Consider the following 23,227-nt stretch of genomic DNA (forward strand, 5'->3'; position numbering starts at 1 on the left):
CAAACTTCTCAAGAAGTTAAAGTCAGAAGTAAATGCCAAAGTTTCTTGGAGTGTTAATGGGTCCCACTGAGGGCTGTTACCAAAGAAGGCTTCCCAGGGGCTGATGAGAGCAGAAAGTTGGAGGCCTGACTGCAGGTAGGCAAAGGCAATGTGCAGGTGGCTCTGATGCCAAGTAAGCCTTGATGTGTTTTATCAAGCAGAATGGCCAGGCCACTGTCAGCCAGCCCCTGGGTAGGGTGATCCTTTCCCTCACACTTTGCTCAGGGCTCTTCCTGGGGGCAGTGTGAGAGTGGGGGTGTGCAGTGCCAAGTGCAGGACAACAATACGGCACCTCCTGGACTCCCCGGGGATGAGGAGACATTGAGGCCACCATGCCTTACGGAAACAGCATCTTCTCCTAGGCCTTGGTGGTAGAGACAACAGCCATAGCTGAGGGAAAAGGACCTTTGGAGGCTTTCAGCCTTGGCAGTGCCCTTTGTTGTCTCCACCACAGGCTGTCCTGCGTTGTCCTAATCCTCTGCCTGTTTCCCTGCAGACTATAGACACCCAGCCTGCTTCCCCACCTTGATCTCACCCTGGCATCTCCCCACTTTTACTGATGTCTCTCCACCCTTCCTTGAAATGCAAAGCCAGGGCCTGATCACAGACTCCCTCTGGGTGATCTGTAGCAGCACGGCACTACCCTTCAAGTGACATTTTCTTTTCCCGAAGTCCAGTCGGAACCTGTCAAGCTGCAGTTTGTGCCTCTTTCCCCTTCTCATGCTGTTTCCCACTGCCAAGAAAAGCTCCATCATCTCTGGAACCACCTTTCGAGCAGTCACAGGCTACTACACTACTGCCCTTAGTCTCCACTTCACCAGGCTAAAGAAGTGCAGGTCCCTCAGCTTCTCCATATAGGCCATGTGCTTTAGGCCCCTAACCCCATCTTGGCAGACCTCCTCTGCACTCTCGCCAGTTCCTCCCCATTTCTCCAGCATTGGCCATCCCACACTGGGACACACTATTCCAGATGTGGCCACACCAGTGCTGAGTCAAGGGGGATATTAATTCACCTTGTGTGGGTGGCCACTCATTTCCTAATGCAGTCCCATGTGAAGCTGGCCTGATTTGTGGTGAGCACGCACCACTGGCTCATATGGCATCCCTCATAAGGTCCAGGCCCTTCTCCTCAGGGTCACTTCTCTACCAGTCAGGTCCCAGCCTGTCCTGATGCACAGGCTATTCTACCCTCAGATGCAGGACCTGCCACTTCTCCTTGTACAATGTCATGAGGTTTCTGTTAGCCAAATCCCCAAGTCTTTCAAGGCCCCTCTGGACCAAAACTCCCTTGTGTCAGCTGTTAATGTGTGTGTGGACATGGAGATGGTTCATCCTGTCTTGCAGTGCCTCTGACAGGATGACAGTATGAGGAACTGCAGGACACTGCACACAATAAAAGGAGATACTAGTTAAATGGAGTTGCTAGCAAAGGTAGAAATTAGTATGGCAAGCATCTCAGAAAAGATACTCTCTACCCAAATGAGGGTAGAAAACATGCAAAACCAGGGCCAATGGAGAAAGCGCACACAGGGCTGGCTGGTTGTATGGGATGGGATCAGGATGGTAAAAGAGAAGACCTTAGAAGGTAGAAAAGAGGGAAAAAGGAATAAAAGGTGAAGCAAAAGAAAAATCAGGTCTATATTTGGGGGTACCTGCCAAGCAGCCCTCATCTGAACTCCTCTGACTGGAGCAGGACAAGAAACATGCACTTGATCGGATAATACTTCTGTCTGGCTTACTCCATGGTCACGGGGAAGCTGAATGTTTTCCCTAAGATCAGCAAGAGAAGACCTGGGATCAAAGGAATGCAGAATCATTCAGGCTGGAAGGGACTGTAAGGGATGAGACCCAAATGGCTGTGCTGTGAGCCCGAATAATGCCCTGAAAAAAAGGTTCCTGAAACGGAAGAAAGCCCCAGAAAGTCACCGGGAGGGGCCTGGTGTCACATCTCTTGACTGACTGGTGTCTCAACCACTCCTGGAACCAGGGCAAGGGAAGGTTCTGGAAGCCCAGGAACTGGGTCAATAACTGGGGGCATGCACAAGCACAGGGTGGGCGCTTTACACTGAACACCCCTGGTGGCATGTCCGATCCTGGACCCAGGACTGCTGATCTCCCTATCTCTTTTTTTCTTTCTCTCTTTCGCTCTTCTTCTTCTCTTCTCTAAGTAATGCAAAGCCTACTTTGGTTTAGCTATAACTGTGAGAGGGCCAATGTTTGCAGGATATTTGTTCCATTAAAGTTGATGCTTATGTAAGGACCTCGAGCGTTATCTCGCCTTAGTCCACACTGAAGGAGATTTGCAAATCTGAGTTACTCTCCCTCCCGCCCCTCCTTTTCAGAGGTGGGACGTGACAGGGACCTCAGGAGGTCTCTAGCCCAACCTCCTTCCCACAGCAGAGTCAGCTATCAAGTCTGACCAGGTTACTCAGGGCTTTATTCATTTACGACTTGAAAACCTCTGAGGATGGAGATGGCACAACCTCTCTGGGCAAGTGGCCCCAGTGCTTGACTGTCTTGATTGGTAAAACGTGTTTTCTTAACCCCAGCCTGAATGTCTCTTGTTTTAGCTACCGCTCAGTAGGGCCTCATCCTTGCATCATGGACAGTGGTGAAGAGCCTGGTTCCATCTTCTTGATGACCCCCTGGTAGTTATGAGTAGGTTGTTATTAGGTCTCCCCAAAACCTTTTCTTCTCCAGGCTGAACAAACTCAGCTCCCTCAGCCTCCCCTAGTGACAAAGTCAACTGTACAAATATGTGCCTAGGATGTTTAAGGCTCTTCCAGTCCTTCTGGATTTTGCTGAATCTGCAAAGGATCTTAGACATGTTAAGAGTGCAGTCACCCTCATGCCATGACTTTCTGCCAGTCACCTTCTTCATGGGCCCAGGAATGTGATGCGAGAGGACTGGCTCCATGACACACTCCTCACCAAAGTGAGACTGAACAGCCTGCAGCTCCTGGGGTTGTTCTTGTGGCCTTTTTTGAAAATGGGCACAGCATATTCTTTTTTCTGGTCAGTGGGACCTCTCCTGATCTCCAAAACCTTTCAAAGATGACAGAGAGTGGCCTTGCTATGACAAGATGCAGCCCATCCAGTCCCATAGACTTGTAGGGGTTGAGTTCTTGCAAGTAATCCCTCACTCAACCCTCTCATCCACAGCTGGTTGTTTTTCTCCTCTGGAGTCCTGAATCTAGGCACAGCATCCCAGGAGACCTTGTTGGTGAAGATGGAAGTCAAGAAGGGCTTGAGTTCCTCAGACCTACCTGCATTTGCTGTTTCTGCATTCCCTGCCCCATTCAGCAGTGAGTCCACATTTTCTTTGTTTATTCTTTCACTGTTATTGAAGCATTAGCAGCTCTTCTTCAGGCCCTTGGCATCCCCTGCATGTGTGTATCCTAGGGGAGCTTTGGCTTCCCCAGCACCATCCCTATTTCCCTGGACAATGGTGCCCTGTTTAGTCAAGGTGGTCTCCTGAGATGTTTACTAGTATTACTGAGCAGCGGTATGAACCATCCTTGTGCTTGGTGGCTGCTGTCCTTATAGACCAGCTGGCTTTCCTAAGCTCCATTGTCCTTCCTAGCTGCCTCCCATGGGATCCCACAGCAGTCCCCGGAAGAGATCAAAGTCTGTTTCTCTGAAGGCCAGAATCTGTACCCTGCTATTGTCTTTACTCACTGCCCTTACAATCTGGGACTCCACTATTTCACAGTCATTGCAGCCAAGGTTTCCACTGATGACTGCATCCTCGGTCAGTTCTTCCTTGTCTGCAAGTACTAGAGCCAGATGAGCATTGCCCTTATTGGCCCATCAGAGAGCCGTGCTTAGACGCTATTCCTGACACCCTCCAGAAACCTCCTGGACTGCTTGCACAGTGTCCTGCTGTTTTCCCTTCCAGTGAATGTCAGGGAGATTAAAGTCCCCCCTCCCATAAGAATCAGGCCCTGTGACCCACAGACTTCATCAGGTTGCTTAAGGAGACTGCCCACCTTGTCGCCCTGATCAGGTTGTCTGAAACTCTCATCACAATGTCACCCTTACTCTGATGCTCACTCACAAGCTCTCACCCAGCCCCTTTCCATCCCTTGGAAGAGCTCCATATAACCAAACTGCCCCTTCACACAAAGGGCATCCTCTCTCCTCATCTTCCTTGACAGTTTCTTCTGAACAGCTTGTATCCTACAATCACAGCGCTCGAGTCACATGAGCGGTCCCACAACATCTCAGTTGTTCCTACAACGTGGCCATTCTGTGACAGCTTGTGCATCTCCATCTGCTCCAGTCTGTGCCCCAGGCTGCATGCACTTATGTATATTTGCACTGCAAGACCTCCGCTGCGACACAGAGAACAGATTTGTCATGGTGAAACCTGTTATCAAGAGCCAAGGACACCATATGTGCAATGGCTCACTTCAGTGCAGGGACATGCCGGCATAGATAGCAGGTGGCAAGGTAATGGTGAAAGGAGGTTCCCACTAAGGGAGCAAACCCTGCAGTACCTGAGGCCAGAGGAAAGCAGAGCTGGGCTGTGCAGAAATGGCAGGAGAGGTGTTTGCTGCCTGAGATGACTTTGTAGCACCACAGGGCCTGTGACAGAGGTCAGCTGATCTCCAGGAAGGACAAGGTGCCAGTGAAGAAGTTCCTGGGCCTGGACAGCCTCTGATGCAGCCATCCTGTGGACATCATTACCACAGTCCCTATTCATCTGGCGGTGAGAAGAAGTTCAGGGAGAGGAGAGCTGGAAGCTTTTAAGAGTGCAGGGACGTGAGTGGAGACCTTGGTGTGATGTGCCTCCCATTTATGCAGCACGCTTGGATGTAGATGGGATGGACTTTACCTAATGGCAGAGGTGGGATTCAGCTGTTTGGGCTCAGGTAGGAAACCTGAGAGGCCCTGGGGCACTTGCCCAGTAACCCCTCCAGAAAGACATGGTTTTCCTGTAGGTCCCATGCTGTATCTGCTAGAAACATGCGGTTGTGGAAGAAATCCCAGGCATCTGACATGGCCCTGCCAGCCTATTTTTATGTCATTAAATCAAGGGTCTGCACTGAATTGCATTAGCTGTCTGCACTTTAGGGATCTGCCTGTTCCTCAGCTTGACAGTGAGTGGTGCTCTAGTAGTAGCAGTAGGCATCGAGGGTCATTTCAGATGGCCAAAGAAATTCCCCACCTGGCCCCCACCTGATGAAGGATGTGGGTCTCACACTTGCTCCATCAGAGCAAGCAGACACTGGCACGTCTTGGACCACCTCTGTCTCTGCAGATGTCACCAGGTGTTTGTGTGTGGGCAACTGGCTTCCACCCTCCATCTCCAGTGATTATAATGAGAGCTTAAACAAGGAGCTTGCCTGCAGGCATCTATGTTGTGCTCACTTCAGCTTGGGCAAGGGGAATCCCATCTCCTGTATATTTGTAGCGTTCACAGGAGAGAGCTGAACCTCACTCCAGCTCAGGGGCTTCTAAACCAGCATGAGATGCCTAGATTGACTCATCTGAATCAATACCTGAATCATGGGTAAATCAGCTCTCTTCTTGTCCCTTTTCTAGGTTTCCTGCCTAGTTAAGAGATGGGAATAGGGGCTTCCAGAATGGGACATTTCCACTTCTCGCAGATAACCATCCTCTGATGATAAAAATTGCAATGTTGGATCAGTCTCCCTCCAGTGTTTAGAGAGGGACCATCAGTGATTATTTTGTCTACTTCAGTGACCATTTCCCAGGAGGAGGGAGTGCAAGGGACAGAGAAATTCATGCTTGCAGCTGGGCCTCTGGTCCTGACAGGCCCAGGCTCCTGGGACAGAGGGAGCTCATGGCAACCTGGCAGCACTGCTGAGAGACAGCTGTGTCCAGGAGCAGCTCCTCTGCAAAGAGCAGCAGGGCTCCAGGCACTGCCTGCTCTTGCTGACAAGATGAGAGAAGACAGAGAGAAGTGAAAGGCAGTGTGGAGTGGGAGGACAGCAGACAGCTCACTGTGGAAGAAGCTTTAACAGCCCTTTACACGGTAAGTCTCTGGCTGGAGAGCGATGCTGGAGGGATCTTCTAAACAACTTTCCTGTAGCATTTTGTGATATCTGAGAGTCCTTGGTTTGATCCTCTGAGTCAGAAACCTTGTCACATTCTTCATCACTCTCTCCGCATCTGGGATGAGAGAGAAGAATTTGGAAATCTTCCCTTTAAAACTGAACTCCTCTGCTCTCAGCTCAGTCCTTTTTTTTCTGAGAGGAACTTGTGAGTGTCCTTTAGCTGGGAGAGGTGCAAGTGCAGGGCAGTGAGGGGCAAGAATCATTGACAGACCAGATCCCGTGACCCTATTCAAAGTCACAGTGAGCCCATTTTTCTTCTTGGGATGCACAAGTGCTCATGCTGAGAGCCACTGAAATGCCAAAGATTTCTACCCCATCAAAGAATGCTCCCACAGTGTAATGGAGGCATCTAAAATCTAAATCAATATATAATCTGACTCCTCTGCTGCAGATTATTTTCTGGAGATAATAGGTATCAAAATGTTGAACAGCCCTTCCACACAAGGGGTGGCCATAATGTGCTGCAGGATGTGTACATCAGAACCAGTCACTTGCCATTCCCACTGCAGTTCCCAGAGAGAGAGCACAGATGGTAGACTGATGTGAGGAGATGGTCTATCTCATTGGAATGAAGATGTCTAGAAAAAGTCAGGTCACCCCCTGCCTTCACTTGCCTGTTTCTCACCCTTGCTAGAGTGGGAGCTGGTGTGACTGACTCAGATACAGACATCTCTGTTCAAGATGTCAAGGTTAAGGGAATGAATCCCTCACAAGGGTCTTCTTTTTCAGAGATAGCTGGCATGACTGCTGTAATCAGCTCTCATTATGGTGAATAGAGAATATTCCCACTGGGTCACTGGACCAAGTCCCCTCCACCCAGCTCACAGTGCCCATTCCCAGGTATCCCACCAAATCCCTGGGCCTGTTTGACACCTCCATTTGCACCTGTGGCAAAGCAGAACCGACTCCTCTGGAGCCACAGACGGAGGCCCCTGCTGCACATGGCCCACACAGCCAGCACAGACCAGAGCCCCAGAAAGGGAGCTGAAAGAAGGTAAAGGACAGAGGAAATGTGGGGGGTACTATGAGGAGTGGAAAGGGATTTGCTCGGAGAAGCCTGCTCTAACTTTTTACTTTCTTTTCTTCTTTGGACAGGCCTCCTGTGCCTCAAAGGACCAAATGTCCAATGGCAGCTCCCTCACTGATTTCCTCCTCCTGGCATTTGCAGACACACGGGAGATGCAGCTCTTGCACTTCTCACTCTTCCTGGGCATCTACCTGGCTGCCCTCCTGGCCAACGGCCTCATCATCACAGCTGTAGCCTGTGACCACCGCCTCCACACCCCCATGTACTTCTTCCTCCTCAATCTCTCCCTCCTCGACCTTGGCTCCATCTCTGTAACTGTCCCCAAATCCATGGCCAACTCCCTCTGGAACACCAGGGTCATTTCCTACTCAGGATGTGCTGCCCAGATATTTTTCTTCTTTTTCTTATTTTCAGCTGAATATTTCCTTCTTACCATCATGGCCTATGACCGCTTTGTTGCCATCTGCAGACCCTTGCACTACGGGACCCTCATGGACACCAGAGCCTGTGTCAAAATGACAGCAGCTGCCTGGGGCACTGGTTTTCTCTATGCTGGCCTTCACACTGCTAACACATTTTCAATACCACTCTGCCAAGGCAATGTTGTGGAGCAGTTCTTCTGTGAAATTCCCCAGATCCTCAAGCTCTCCTGCTCAGACTCCTACCTCAGGGAAGCTGGGGTTCTTGTGGTTAGTGTTTGTTTAGCTTTTGGGTGTTTCGTTTTCATTGTGCTGTCCTACGTGCAGATCTTCACAGCTGTGCTGAGAATCCCCTCTGAGCAGGGCAGGCACAAAGCCTTTTCCATGTGCCTTCCTCACCTGGCTGTTGTTGGCTTGCTTGTAAGCACTGGCATTTTTGCCTACCTGAAGCCCCCCTCCATCTCCTCCCCAGCTCTGGATCTGGTGGTGGCTGCTCTGTACTCGGTGTTGCCTCCAACAGTGAACCCCCTCATCTACAGCATGAGGAACAAGGAACTCAAGGACGCACTGAAGAAACTGATCCAGCTGGTACTATTTCAGCAGCAATAAGCTGCCCACCTCTCTTTACTCAGCTCTTGTGCTTTGGGAGGTCTGTCTGTGATAATCGTGTTTGTACTCAAATGTTTGAATTCATCCCATGTCTGGAGAAGAGTACAGGAGCAATTGTGTGCTTGCGGGGAAGAATAAATGAAAACTTCTTTCTACATGTGTCAACTCAGGGCAGGCTGCTCCACTGCTGGAGCAACTGGAGTTGCTTGAGGAGCCCTGCGGCCGGGACTCTTGTGCCCTCCTGGGGAGAGGGGCTGTCACAGAGCAGCTGCCTGTAGTCCAGGTTAAGGTCTCCCAGACAAGAGAGCAGTGGAGACAGGGTGACAGCCCTCTCCTCAGAGTGCCCCCCAGGAGCTGCTGTGCCCTTCAGGAGGGCTGGGACTTTGCTGTGAGTGCCCAGAGCACTGCAGCACCCTGCAGCGGGCACTGCTGCGGGGCCACCTCCAGACTGGGCTGCTCTGCTGGGCTGGAGTGGATAGGGGAGGTGGGAAGAGCTGGGGAAGGGCTGGCTGGGCTGATCCATTCTTTGATCCTTTAAGGAGAAAATGTTTTTCTTTTTTTCAAGTGGAATGTCCTGTGTTTCCACTTGTGCCTGTTGCCTCTTGTCCTTCCACTGTGCATCTTCTAGCAGAGCCTGCCTCTGATTTCTTGATATCCTCCCATTTGGTCACTGTAAACAGCAGCAAGGTCTCCCGGGATCCTTCCCTTCTCCAGGCTCAACACACCCAGGTCCCTCAGCATCTCCTAATGCCTGATGGGCTCCAGACCAAAACCATCATTCTGGCCTCTGCTGCTCTCACTCCCATCTCTCACCATCCTTCTTGCCTGGCAGAGCCACAACTGGACATAGCGCTCCACATGCAGCTCACAAGTGCTGGATGGAGGGGCCTCCACCACAGGCTGCTCCTCTGCAAAGGGCAGAAACCCCGATGTTCCCAGCATGGAGCTGACATTGATGCAGCATCCAGAACTTGGCCAGCCCCAGAGGCCTCAGCCCTCCCCAGCCCAGCAGTGGGGCCCCAAGCAGGCCTGCTTGCCTTCTCTCACTGCCCTCCACACTCCTGTCCCCTCCATGCCCTGTCCCAGCCCTGGCGCTGGCCAGCTGCCCTGGGCTGGGGCACCTCCAGCCCCCCAAGAGGGGGAAGGGGCATGGGGGGAGCGGGCTGGGAGGAGGCCAGCGTCTCACTGCCAGGCTGGGGCTGGATCCCTGGCATAAGGAGAGGTGGGGATCAATACAGGGATCATTAACAGTACGAGCACAGGATGTAACATCAGTCGCAATACACTGGTAGCTTTGGGGGAAAAACCTTTAAAGATATCATACTCATGACATTCAGTAAGGCCGCTTTCCACTTTTACTAACAGAATGTGCTCATTATTATCATATATCATTGTTCCTTTTCTTTCTTCTAAGCATGTTCCCGTTTTAGACAGATGTTGAGTAACCTTGGTGTTTTGTTTGCCAAAGTTGTTGCGTTGAGGGAAGGTTACTCCAAGTGTTACTGATGTATTAAATGGTGCAAAAATAACACATCGTCTGTTCAGTCAAGTGAGAAGTTAACCAGTAAGTCTGCCTGGCAATTTGGTCAAAAATATAAGTCACATTACTATGGCAAATGCTGCTTTTCATGTCTGTAGTACCCATTTCACTCCACTGCAAAACCGTGTGCAGCTTCCCATCCAGTGTGTTATTACATATAGTTACCTTTAGACATAAATGTAACTATAGTTAAATGAAAATATAGTTAAATGTAAATGTAAATATAGTTAAATGTAATCATAGTTAGTGTAACATTATTGCCTCCTCTCAGTCCTTGACCTCGTGCTATTACAGCTGGTATTCCTCTTGTTACTGTAGTTTTAAAGATGGGTTGCGACTTATCTTCAATACTGAAGTTCTCCCATGGGCCATGTGAAAAGGCAGAACCTGTGAGAGACAGGTTTCAGGTGTCTGTTGCAGTTATCAGTGTTCCCACAGCGAGAAGATAACACCACACTTCACTGCAAGAGAAGACACTTAGGTCTCGGACATCATCCAAGCCTCACTTATGGTTCACTTGCTTCCTTTAGTGTCTACAGCATCCCATACCCCTTTTGTTTTGTAAAACAGCAGTCACCCAGATTGATTCCTGAGTTGGGTGTTTAACCACAACCTCATCTCCAGAACTTTGAGAGAGTTTCACTTCTGTTTCAACAGGAATTCATGCAGCTGCTGACACAAACGCCTTATCTATGAGACTTCCCATGGGCGTTTGCCACTTATTTAGCCAACCTCCCACAACCGGGATCCCCACTTAGAAGTATTCTATGAGAGAAGAGTCACTCTGGTGTAGCTGTTTTTTCCATCATCCATTCTATCTTTCTACTACCCCACTACTTTGAGATCAATATGATAGGTGGAAAGTCTGCTGAACTCCATTTGAAGCACACCGGGTTTGCACTTCTTTATTCTTCAAATGTGATCCATTGTCAGATTATATTTCTCTGGGAAAGTAGCAAGCCACTGGTTCAAACCAGCACTGCTTGCTAGACCACTTGCAGCTCTGGTAGGGTGCATATTCCCTGTACCGATAATTATTTCTACTCCTGTAAGGATGCATTTCCAGCCTTCAGGTGGAATTTCCAGCCTTCACAAACCACAAACAGCAGCCATGGGCCTAACAGCGACCTATCAGGCACTGAGGCACCAGTGACCTCACAACCACAAACAGCAGCCATGGGCCTAGCACTGGCCTATCAGGCACTTAGACACAAGTGACCTCACAACCACAAACAGCAGCCATGGGCCTAGCACTGGCCTATGAGGCACTGAGCCACAAGTGACCTCACAACCACAAGCAGCAGCCAATTCCTGCTTCTGGTCTATCAAGTATTGATGCAATAGTTATCTCACAGTCAATTCCAAAACCATATACCTGAACCTGCCCTACAAGTGTCTGAGTCACAAATGACCTCACAAGCTGCTTGGGTATCCAGTAATGAGGCACAAGTGACCTCACTATCAGCCTTGAAGCTATCAGCTAGCTGCTCGCCTGTAACATACTCAGGAAAATGTGACCTCATGAGCACAAAGAGCAGCTGTGTCCCTGCTGCTGCCCTCCAAGGTACTAAGGCAGAAGGGACCTCACAATATGCCCCAAAACCATGCTCCTACTGTTGCCCTACTACGTACTGAGGCAGAAGTGAGCTCAGAAGCACAACAGCTGCAATGTTCTTGCGGCCTGCCCACTCACAGAAATGCACTCAGGAGATGCTGGCATTTATTATAAGGGTCTTGCACTCATCCTATATGGCATCACAACCTTCGAGGAAAAGGAGGGGGCACAGTAGCATTTGCTGAGCAGGCTGGCAGTAACAGCATTTGTAGGATGCAGAATTTGCAGCACAGCAGAGGTACCAGGAGGTGAACCCACACCCCAAGTCACCCAGGCAAGCCAGGTGCATTCATGGAAGCTTTTGCATCCATACGTAGCCTCTTCTCATTCACTTGCAGCTGCTTTCACAGAGGGATCACGATGTTGGCAAAGATGCTGACAGGCACAGGGACACACCCTGGCATCCTGCCTCCACCCTCAGGGGCTCTAGCACTGCACTGGGAACCTCATGAGTGGAGCAACCTAGAAAGAAAGAAAGAATCGGAGTGTTACTGTCAGTTCTGCTGGCCTTACATAGTCACAACAGTCAGGGGCCAATGTCTCCCCTCTATGCTGAGCTGTATTGGTGAGAACACAGCCAGCAGGACCACTGAGTTGTTCTACCCCTCTTTTTGGCAAATGTGAGATTATGTCTGTATTCCGGCTCCTGTTTGGGCTCTGCAATTCTGCAAAGGCACTAACACACAGCAGGGAGTCCAGCACAGGAACACCAAGATGGTCAGGGGCTGCAGTGTGGGGCATATAAGGAGAGGCTGGGAGAGCTCGATTTGTCCAGCCTAGACAAGAGAAGGCCAACAGGGATCTTCATGCTGTGCACAGCTGCCTTATGGAGGGCACAGAGAAGACAGAGACGGATTTTCTTGAAGGTGCACACTAAGAGCAAGAGAGGAAACAGGGACATATTGGACAATGGGAAATTCTTCTGAGATGTTAAGAAGAAACCTTTTTCCCCATGAGTGTGGCTCAACTGTGGCACAGGGATCCAGAGAGGTTCTCAGATCTCCAGCCTTGGAGATAATCAAAACTTCACTGGAAAAGGCCACAAGATACCTCCTCTACTGGCACCTCCCTTGAGCATGGTGTTGGAGCCCTACCACCACGTCTCCCCCATTGCAGTCTCAAGGAATCTGCTATTCTGAGACTCTTGCCAAAGGCACCAGCGGCTTTGGAGATGCCACCTCCACCACAGACCAAGGACAGGTGTCTCAGAGCCACCCATCGCCCTCAGAGGCCTGACTTCTTGTGAGGGGGCACCTCCCCTCTCTGCAAGGGTCTGCATAGGCACAAAGTGCAGAAATGGCTCTGACTGCTCTGATTAACTACCCATCTCTGAGGTTTCGGAATGGATTAGCGTCTGAGATGGGAAGATGCAATGAGGGTCCAGCTTCAACAGGAAGCCTTTAAGGAAGGAGAAGATAATTTTCTCCAGCAGAGTCAGGAAAATCCCAAAGACTCACAGAAACAGCAAGACCTTCCAAAACTGCAAGCCTGAACCTCAGCTGATAGAAACCACCACACTGCGAGCAGCCCTGGCTCACACCATGATGCTCCAAGGAGGGAACATGGTCACCAATAGTCCTCATCCAGGTCTTCCAGAAGGACACCATGATGGCAGGCTGGGTTCTGGGAGTAGAGCACTGCTCTCTCCAGACACCTCCTCCCAGGTTGAGCAGAAAAACACTGGGGCCAACATCTGGCTCCACCACAGGGCATCTCGCACTGTAACACGCTGCTACCCCCGCACCTCACAGAGGCTTCGCAGCCAACACGCGCCTCTGCATCAGCGACACACAGGCCACAGCACCACACATGGCAGCAGACAGGGCACCCACAAGTGCCCCAAAACACACAAAGCCCAACTCTACAGACCTTCCATTCCCTTCTAGTCCTCCAAGGCCTTGCAACAGGCACTGCCTCTGAAAAGCTACTCACAGCTCGGGGCCTGCTCACTTCCCACCTCCAGGAAGCAGAGAAGAAGTGCTCTCACAGCAGCTGATCAGGCCAGCTCTTGCCTCTCGCTTGTGCCTCAACTTCTCTGAAAAAGAAATCTCTTCGAAAATGTGGACCATTCATTTTTAGGGGTGACATTCCTTCCGTCTCCTCGAACAGCCTTTGCACCCATTCTACAATGACTGCATACGTGGACAGAAAATCAGAGACCTCTAAAGGGGTTACAGCTCCAAATGTGTCATAAAAGCAGGTGGACACCTCAAAGACAGACACAGCATGCAGACCTTGCAGGAAAATCTCACAAGCTCCCTGCTCTTTTGACAGGGGGGATTTCTAAAGCACACACACCCTGGCAATAAGAGATTACTAACACCACTGCTCACACCAGCACTAGATTCATTTAGCAGCCACAAAAGTCTAGCTGGACTCCCTAGATGACTGGGAGGAGGCTGCAAGCTTCTACTTAGCAACAAGTGGAAAGGCAAACTCCACCTCCATGTTCACCACAGAACATCATCCACATTTTCAATGTAGCAGTACTAACTCAGGATGACAGAGTGTAATAAAATTTGTGTCAGATGATGTGGAACATCTACTTCTGCTTGATTAAGTAGTTGCATTTCTGTATTGCTGTAGAGCTTGGCAGGGGTCAAGCCCTCCTCTGAGCACACGCAACAAACCCAGAAGTGACCTCACCACAAACATCCAAGACATCTGTCTTCTCCTCAACTATCAGCTGTTCACATAGAGACCTCACAAGTCCATACCCCCAACACATGCCTGCTGCTGGCCTATGCCCTTCAGAGACAGAACTTTCCTCCAAATAACTTCCCCAGACATCAGCTACTGCTGGCCTAGCAGCTACTCTGACAAAAGAGACCTCACAAGCAACGCCCATGCCTAACTGCCTGCTGCTGGCCTAGCAGGCACTCAGAAAGACATCACCTCACACTCACCTTCACAGCCACATCTCTGTCATTGGCCTAGAAGACTGAGACAGAAGTTACCTCACTGTAAGTTCCTTAGCCATGAGCCCAATCCTGCCTTATTAGCTCCTCAGGCAGAAATGATCTCAAAAACACAGATCCCAGACGTGGACCGGCTGCTGCCCTATCAACCGCTCAGGTAGAAGTGACCTCACAATCACCTTTCCAGACACAACTCTGCTGCTATCCAATCAGTTCAGCACTCACAAGTGACCTCACAAGCAACAGACAAGCCTTCTTCCTCCAGATGGCCTATCAGCTACTAAAGCAGAAGTGACCTCATCATCAACAGCTGAGCCATGTGCCTCCTGCTGGCCTATCAGATACTTACAAAGACTTGATTTGACACTGGTGATTTTCTGGCATAGCTCTCACAGACAGTGGTGACCTCTCTACCCACACCCTGACCATGTGCCTGGTGCCACCTGCAGCTCCCCCTGCCTTCCCCCAAGGCTCAGCCAGCTCCTCAACGGCCTCCCTGATTCACATCGTGGATTCACAATGCTCATAGTGCACCAAAACACCCATTACGTACTAGTTACTACCCCTAAAAAGGATTAGCTTTTGCCTAGGTAGTCCCTACACGTAGCCCATAAAACTTAGGAGTTTGAAAAAGGCCTGCAAGGGATTCTTGGCAATATTTTCGAAAAAGATGATTTGATGGGATGAGCAATTACGAAACTGAAGACAGCAGGGCCTCCTGTCCCAGTGAGAGGGAGAAGCCTTCCCGCAACTCAGAAGTCTGGTTCCTTCCCCAATGCTGAAGAAAATCTGCAAATCCTCTACACATCCAGGAAAACCAGCATTCTCCCGTTTCATGCCCTGACAATTGCAGAGACGCGGAAGGACTCAGGCCAGGGCATCTCAGCTGGTGACACCAGCAAAGACACAATTCAGCAACTCTTCACCCCGATCTAAGAGGATGGAAACAACAACGGCAAGTGCAAGCACTGGCCGTTCATCAACTTTCAAGGCCCTTGACAAGCAAAACAGCTCACACTTACACAGCTCTTCTCAAAACACCCTTCACCCTGCTGCTGGGGTCACAGGTCTCAGGGAAAAGCAAGAGGCAGGGAGCAAAAACAACGGCTGGGGCACAGCGTGACACACAGGGACAGAGACCACTGGGAAGGGCACCTCGCGAGGACACCAGCAGCCTGCTCACACTTTGCCCAGCACCTCCCAAACGCACCTCCGAGCAGCACCTGGGGCTGCGCTGGCAGCAGCAGCTCAGGGAAACGCTTTAACAGGGATCCCAGAGCCACCACAGGGGCAAAGGTTCCTGCCCCCAAACCCCACCGAGCCGCCCCGGCCCAGCTGCTCGCGGCAGGCCGCCACGTCTGGCTGCAGGGCAGCTCCCCCCTCTGGCCCACGTCGCTCTGGCCCCTGCTCACGGCCCCACCAGCCCCTGCTGCAGCTGCTGCAGCAAAGCAGCCCCGTCGCCAGCACCGCTGCCCCCTCCCCGGCGGGAGGGCACCCGCCACCATTAGAACGCGCCCGCAGCCCCCACCAAACCCTCTCGGCTTCTCGTCTGCTTTGCTCCCGCTCCTCTTTCACCTCTTTCTTTGACGTCTTTTTTCCCCACATGTTGGACTGCAATTGGCTGACAGAGCCATCAGTGAAATCGATGCCCGCCCTCCTCCTCCTGACAGCTAATAGGAGGGCTGCACTGGGTGATGCCATGGCAACGCTGGGCCCTCCTGCCCTGGCGGCCAGCTCTGCCCCCTCCCCTGCGGTCGGGCGCCATGTTGTGGGCGGCAGCGCCTGACCGCGGCGGGGCCTGGGGGCAGCGCGGTGCTGTGTGGGCGGGCAGTGCGGGGCCCCGGGGTGCGGCCACTGCCCCGGCGTGGCTGGGCTGTGCGACAGGGGCCCCGCAGGGCTGCTGGCTGCCCTGCACCCTGGGGGCTGTGCGGGTGCAGGAGGGCAGCACTGGGGCCTGTGCTGGTGGCAGCCGTGGCACCAGCGTGGGGGCCCTGGGGCTGGCCGGGGCGCTGGAGCCTGCAGGCAGCGTCCTGCTGCCCCCAGGGCAGGGCAGGACAGGGCAGGGCAGGGCAGTGTCCTCTCCGCCCATCCAGCCCTGGCCCCCTGCCCACGGCAGCCCCAGGGCTCGGCTAGGGAGCGGTGGTGTGGGGTCGTGAGGGGGCTGGGTTAGATGGCTGTGTTGGGCTCACCCCAGCGCTGCCCAGCACAGCTCAGAGAAAAATCCTTGGGGTCAGCCAGGACCTGTTGAATGGGGATTGCGCCTCCACCTGTTTACAAGCTGCTCTCTCAAATATATTTTCTTTTGGGTGCAGAAGTTTGAGCCCAATTTGCAGGAGGACAGGGGCTGTGGCCATCTCAAGATGGCATTTGTGAGCCCAAAACATGCTGTGTCAAGTTGGAAGCATAAAGGATGCAGGGGGAAGGAACAGAGGTTTTCCCAAACGTGGAGAACTTGAGGTTATTACAAGGTGAAGGTTTCATTTCCTATATGGACATTTCCAGCAGGGTCTTGAGAGCCCCACGGAGCTGCAGGACACCCCAGCCTCTTGAATGCAGGACGACTTTGCTCTCAGAGCCAGATCACAATGGGGGACCCAATCCCAGGAAAACCTGACTATGGATTCCCCCCTCCTGTCCCTCCCCCCCCTTCACCCCCACAGGGGATGGAGCTGGCCCGACAGGAGCCTTGGGGCTCAGGGCAGCCCCAGTCCTGTCACAGAAACTGGGAAAAAAACTCCTTAACACCTATGTAGCATTAAGAAGCAGGCATTCTCTTTATTACAGTGGTGGGTGCACGGGGGATAGCTCCACCCAACATGCACACCGTGTGTCACATCATCTAAAGTTTATATTGCTCTATCATATACATATGCATTAAATTTCCAGGAAGGATTATACATATTAATTCTATTTCCTAGAACTAATTACTACATTTACATAATCATTACGCATGCGGTCTGAGTCTCTGGGGGTCTTCTGTGGGGGTCTCTGGTGGTCTCTGGTGGTGTCAGAAGAGGTGTCACTCAGCGTCTTGCCATGAACTTTGCTCTACTTTTCCATACATGGTCTCAACTTGGCCTGCTTCCTTGTTTGAGAAAAACTGTTTCAGTCCTAATCTTGGCTCCAACTGGCTTCTGCTGGTTTATCTGTACTTTCTCAGGATGTATCAGTCCCAGCTGCACCAGTGTCCTTGGGTATGTTTGTCTGAGGCTCCTGTTGAGACTGCTTCTTCTCCGTGCTGGTGACAGTTCCCCCATTCCCCCCCCCCCCTTTGAGACTCTTTCTTGTCTGGGCCTTTTGGTAACAGTGTGGCCGGAGCCTGTGGCGGCTGCTGCTGGCCAGGGCCAGGGCTGGGGCCGGGGCCAGGGCCGGGGCCGGGGCGGAGGGTGGGGAGCAAGGGGGAGTGGCGCTGGACTGGCCCTGGGCTGTGGGAGTTGTGCTGCAGGGGAGCGTCGGTGGGGAAACGCTGCTGCCGGGGCGCTGCTGCCACAGGGCCCCGCTCTGCCCCTGGGGCCTGGGCGAGTCTGCGCCAGGGGACGCACGCGCACATGACGGGAGCCCCGGGAGGCCGCAGCCTTTTTGTCAGAAGTGGGCCAACAAGCCAGGGGCCATCGCAGCCTTTGGCATTATCTGCCATGAGCGGGTGGCCCTGACATTTTGTCTCCATCAGCAGCCCAAGAAAGGGGCTGGAGGGGGGATCCCAGAGTGTCCCTCTGCTGGGAGAGCATAGAGAAGTGCTGGAGGCCAGCCCAGAGGAGCCACCTGACCATAGAGATGGACTGTCCCTTCCAGATGACCATAGAGGTGTGGCATGGTATGTAACAGACTGTCCCTCTGCTAGGAAGACCATGGAGCCAGCGCGGGCGGAGCCAACCCCAGAAAGTCCCTGAGACTCGGGACCCTCCTGAACTCCCCTTCTCACCGCGCTTTCCTTTCCACCCCTTCTTCATCCCATGCTACTTCCAGTGCTACCTCCAGGGGAGAAACGTGACTTGTCCCAGTTTCCTGCACATGTTACGTATCACAGCAAATACAGCCCTTCCCTATTTCTGGGGTTTGACCACAGGTGTGAAACACTGGTGCTGGCTGACGTTCAAGATCTTTTCACGGTACAAAAAGCATTCCCAGCTTTTACATTTGTGATGCTTTTCCATGCAGACTGGGCACCTCTCTCACAAAATCCTGGACAAACCATTTAAAGACTAACAGCCAGGGCCTTGTGCTGCCCCAGATGTGCACATCAGCTTGCAGCTAGGGCGCCTTATTCTTGTGCCCATGTTATCTGCAGTCTCGCAGCAGGCAAAAATGGCAATAATGCAGCTATGGAGATGTTTGTGCAATGCCTGACAGAGCTCAGAAAAGTTTCTCCACCCAAATACCTTCCTGCCATCCTTAACATGAGAATAATGTTTGTTGTGCAAAAGGAGAAAACAGGTCTTGAGATATCTGAGATAGTTTTTTGGCTTAAATATCCCCCAGCTTTTTTTTTACCCTTGGACATGATGAAGATGTGTTTAGTAATGTGTAGCAGATCCTCAGACAATGGAGTTTTGCTCAGCATGACTGTCCTGTTCATGGACCACCAACAAAACAGTGGTCATTGCCCCTGCTATTTAGATTGACTAAATAGTGCTACTTTCTGTGGAGGGTTTAGAAATGGAGGGTAGATCACATGGCACTGCCTGTGCAACCCCAACCACTTTTATGATAAAGGTTGGCAGATGGAAAGTCTGATCAGAAAACAAAACAAACAAAACCCCCTTTGACTCCAGCGGATCACTGACCCAAACACTTATAAAATCTCTGTATTTGTATTGCTTAAATCAATAGTGGGGAACTAGAAGGACGTGTGCCAAAGCTGGTCCTTCATGCTGCAACCCCAAAGCCTAAGCCTCTGTGCCCTTTGGGAACCACAAAGTGGCAGAGAAGCAGGACCTCAACATCAAGACCAAGTGGCTGCAGCACCTCCAGGGCCTGCACTGTTAAAGGACGCTGGATCCAGTGGATTTTTGAATAAAAGGATTCCTCCTTCCTGGTCCACTGGAAGGGAGACTGCTGCAGTTCTCTGTTCCCTGGTCCTGCCAGCAGTGAGGCTGGGCATGTACTTCCAAGAGGCATACACACGCTCTGTACGGACATGGTCAACCACCAAAAAATCACCTCCAGCAGGGGCACAGTACCTTTACAGGCACCACGGAGACACGAGCAGCACTCATAAACATGAACGATACAAACGGCCTGGTCCTGTTCTTGCTCACCAGCTAATCAGACTCAGAGCTTGCAGGAGACCTCACAGGCACCCTCGCACGGTGTCTCTGGTAGCTGGCTGCCTTGACGTCTGCAAGCCTTCCACACATGCACTCACGCAGAACAGCGAGCACGCTCACCCAGAAAAGAGCTAGGAAAAGGATTTAATACAATGATAGGCTACACCGCAGAGAGCAGGTACACAGCCTGGCCAGACAAGTGTCCCTGCCAGCAGCTTGCTTACACATGACTGGCCCCTTTTATTCCCTCTGCCTCCATTTCCCCATGCTGCTTCTTCCATGATGCAGCTTGATCCCTCTCTTTCTCCAGCTTTATCCCCTTTGAAATAAACAGCCCATCTCTAAGTATTTTTTTCTTCATTGGTCCCAGTTTTACTGCCTATGTACTCAAGTTTAATATTTCTGGTACTGTTAGCTAGGTAACCCCTGGCTCATATGGTGCTTCCGATATCATTACGTCAGTACTGCTGGTGCTGCAAGAGTCTACTCCCCGGAGGATCCCCAATGTGCCAGTTATGTGTGACGCTTGTCCTTTTCTCATATAACTCTCCCTTAACCACCGCTGAAATGCAGCCATCGCTCACCGTGCTGTCTGGAACTTGGCAGGGTCTCATTCTGCTACCTGCAGTGTCCAATGATTTCTCATAGCCACTAGTTTCTCACGCCCTGTTCAGTTATCTCAACCCCGAGGCAGAGCCTAGGCATCTGCCTGCATACCCTAACCCTGTGTTGCCAGTGGAGCTGTGGGCCTGGATGGGAAGACCCAGGGCCACCACATCCTTCACTGTGATGCACAAGGACCCAGCTTGCAGCAAGATGACTGAGCTGCCCAAGAGTGCCCAGGTGCTCTGCTGGGCTGAGCTTTGGTCACCCAACGTGCCATAGCTTCCCTGGGGTCCCACGTGAGGAGACGGGCTGCAGAGATGAACTGGACCCAGTTTTCCTAAAAAGAGTTCCACATTGCAGAATTCCCTTCCGAAATGGGACGCTCACGCACAAAGTTTAAAAGAGCTGTTAACAGTAATTCTGCCCCTCAGAGGCCCTAACAAAATGAAATGCTGATTAGAAACAACTGCAAAGGAGTAAAGCAATGGCAATGCTTTCGCTTTCCCTTCCCCTGTGCTTTGTTTTTCCCTGTGGACTGCAAAATAAAAGGAGAAAAGGGATCTCTGTGTGCTGATTATTATTGTGCTGATGTTTCCTTTTATCAATTGTACATGCTTCTGCCCATCACTTTGCCATGTAAAGATATGGATAGAGACAGAAGTGTAAAATAAGGGGGGAATATATAATTTCGTTGATGGACAAGAAGAAAAAAGTGTGATAGAAGCATACATAGTTTATTTGAAATAGTTCTCAATCATGAAATACTCCTTCAACAAAGAAAAAGAAGGTAGAAAATGCCTAATTCTCCAAGAAGAAATACATTCTTTTTTTTCATCCTTCAGGAGAATGCATCCTGGAGTGATCAGTGGAGATAAAGCAGGGCTTTTAATAGTGGACAAACTGACAATATGTTACGAAAATATGCATTTTTAAGAAATCTCCCTCCAAAGTGAATAAAAAAAGCTATAGTCTGCATGCTATCACTGGCAAATCAATGAGGCTGTCTTCATCACACTAATGAAACTGAGAAGTGTTTTATGGATTTGAACCCAATGAATCTGAACCCATTGTAATGTATGAGCTTAATTTTCATGGTGAGCGCCTTCTGTTATTCAGGGAGAGAAGGTGTTTTGAGCTTTTCTCAACAGCCCTTGGACATTGTCCTCAGAGTTTTCAGCTAAATTTCCTGAGATGACTCATGAAAACTTCCTTGTGTCAGCATGCACTGGCAGTCTATGTCCTAGTCCTGTGTGAGTTCAATATTTTACTAATATTTTTTAGATTTTGTTTATAATAGCCCTCTGTAACCAAGAATCGCAATTCATGTTCCTTCTTTTCAACACTACAATCCAATGAGAAAATAAATCTCCTGAGGCACCTGTATTTAATAGCTTCATATATGTGTGTGTGATACAATACATGATACATGATTAGAATTGCTGTCATGAAAAGCATCATGACTGGGGGAAAAGCCAAACCTTTGCACGGCCAAGGGCTTCCTCCAGGGCCAGCTTCACAGTCTTGTTTCTGAAACTGTAGATGAAGGGGTTTAAGAAGGGGTACAGGACAGTGTTCAGCAAAGCTACAATTCTGTTGGTCTCCAAGGAAACCTCTTCTGAGGGCCGTGCATAGAGAACAATGCAGCTTCCATATGCAATGGCTAAGTTGGTGAGATGGGAAGAACATGTAGCAAAAGCTTTCTTCCTCCCAGATGCTGATGGCATGTGCAGAATACAGTGGAAGATGCACACGTAGGACACCAGGATTAAACATAAGGAACCCAACACTACAAATGATAGGAAAACAGAGTCTATTTTCCAAAGCAGGCTGGTGTCAGAGCAGGACGGTTTGAATAAGGGGGAGTTGTCACAAAAAAAATGGTGGATCTTGTTGGGGCCACAAAAGGTCAGCTTTGAGAGGAGAACCAGGTGGTAACTCGAGAGTGTGAAGCCTATGACCCACCCAGCACCAACCAGGTGGGAGCAGAGCTGCTGCTTCATGATGGCAGCATAATGCAAAGGTTGGCAGATGGCAACATAGCGGTCAAAGGACATGACAATAAGGAGAGCGAACTCTGTAAAACCCAGGGCAGAATAGAAATAGCATTGGGCAAAGCAGCTGCTAAATGAGATTGTTCTCCTACCAGAGCTCAGAATCACCAACAGTTTGATGGTTGTGGAGGATGTGAACCAGATTTCCAGGAATGCCAGATTGCTGATGAAGAAGTACATGGGGGTTTGCAGGCGGTGAGCCACACACACGAGGAAAATGATCGTTGTGTTCCCTGTCACTGTTGTCAGGTATATGAGTAGAAGGATCAGGGAGAGAAACAGCTGTAGCCTTTGATCAAGCCCTGAGAAACCCTCCAGGGTGAACTCGGCAACCACAGTTTCATTTCCTGCTCCCATGCCCAATTTCAGTACGTCCTACTGAGACAGGAGCATGAAGAAGCAAGTGTGAGAATTTCACAGTCTCGACGGGAGGGTAGATCCTTCCTTCTTTGCTCCCTTGCTTGCTTCCTATGTAACACAGACAGAAATATTCCTCTCAGCCATTCTTCACACCCAGATTTCTCTGCTTCACATTTCACTGAGAGGCCTCAGAGATTTTACTGTCTTCTTTCTACCTTTTCCAGCCACTCACAAAGGATTCTTTCTCACGAGCACAGTATTGTAAAGAGGTTGCGAACTAGTTCATGCCATGCCTGGGAAATTCCCTGTTCACTCCGACTTATTGCAAACATCCATCACATCTGTGTTTCAAAAGCCAACCTAATCTCCTGGCAAAAATACTTACTATTATCTGCAGATGCCAGTCCATCCATGTAGATAAGTATGTTGAAAGTTATTCCTTCTACTTTTCAGTCCTTGCCTTTTTTGACTTGGAACATCTGTGAGGCTGTTGCTTTCAAAACAAGCCAGTACTGAGCATCTCTTCTGTAATCCCCTGCTTTCTTCCACAGCTTCTTCCTCTCTCTTTCTCCAGAAAAGGGGGGGGGGGGGAAATAGGGAACAAGTATAGCTTGCCTTCTTTAGTACTCTATTTAGCGAAATTCATGAGGGTTCCATTCAGTCATTGGAAATGTCTGTGTCAGACAGTCTCAT

The 23,227-nt window shown here is 50.6% G+C and overlaps 1 protein-coding gene across 1 annotated transcript; it reads right to left on the reverse strand.

The window, feature by feature from the left end:
• Positions 1–21,688: 21,688 nt before the first annotated feature.
• LOC136993844 (olfactory receptor 6X1-like) lies at positions 21,689–22,141 on the reverse strand (the record flags this gene model as incomplete). The annotated part of the gene is made up of 1 exon (XM_067308794.1): positions 21,689–22,141. A coding segment is annotated over one exon (453 nt), but the record flags the coding sequence as incomplete, so codon positions are not given.
• Positions 22,142–23,227: the final 1,086 nt, after the last annotated feature.

Source organism: Apteryx mantelli, chromosome 20 (assembly GCF_036417845.1).
Source record: "Apteryx mantelli isolate bAptMan1 chromosome 20, bAptMan1.hap1, whole genome shotgun sequence".
Classification (NCBI taxonomy): domain Eukaryota; kingdom Metazoa; phylum Chordata; class Aves; order Apterygiformes; family Apterygidae; genus Apteryx; species Apteryx mantelli.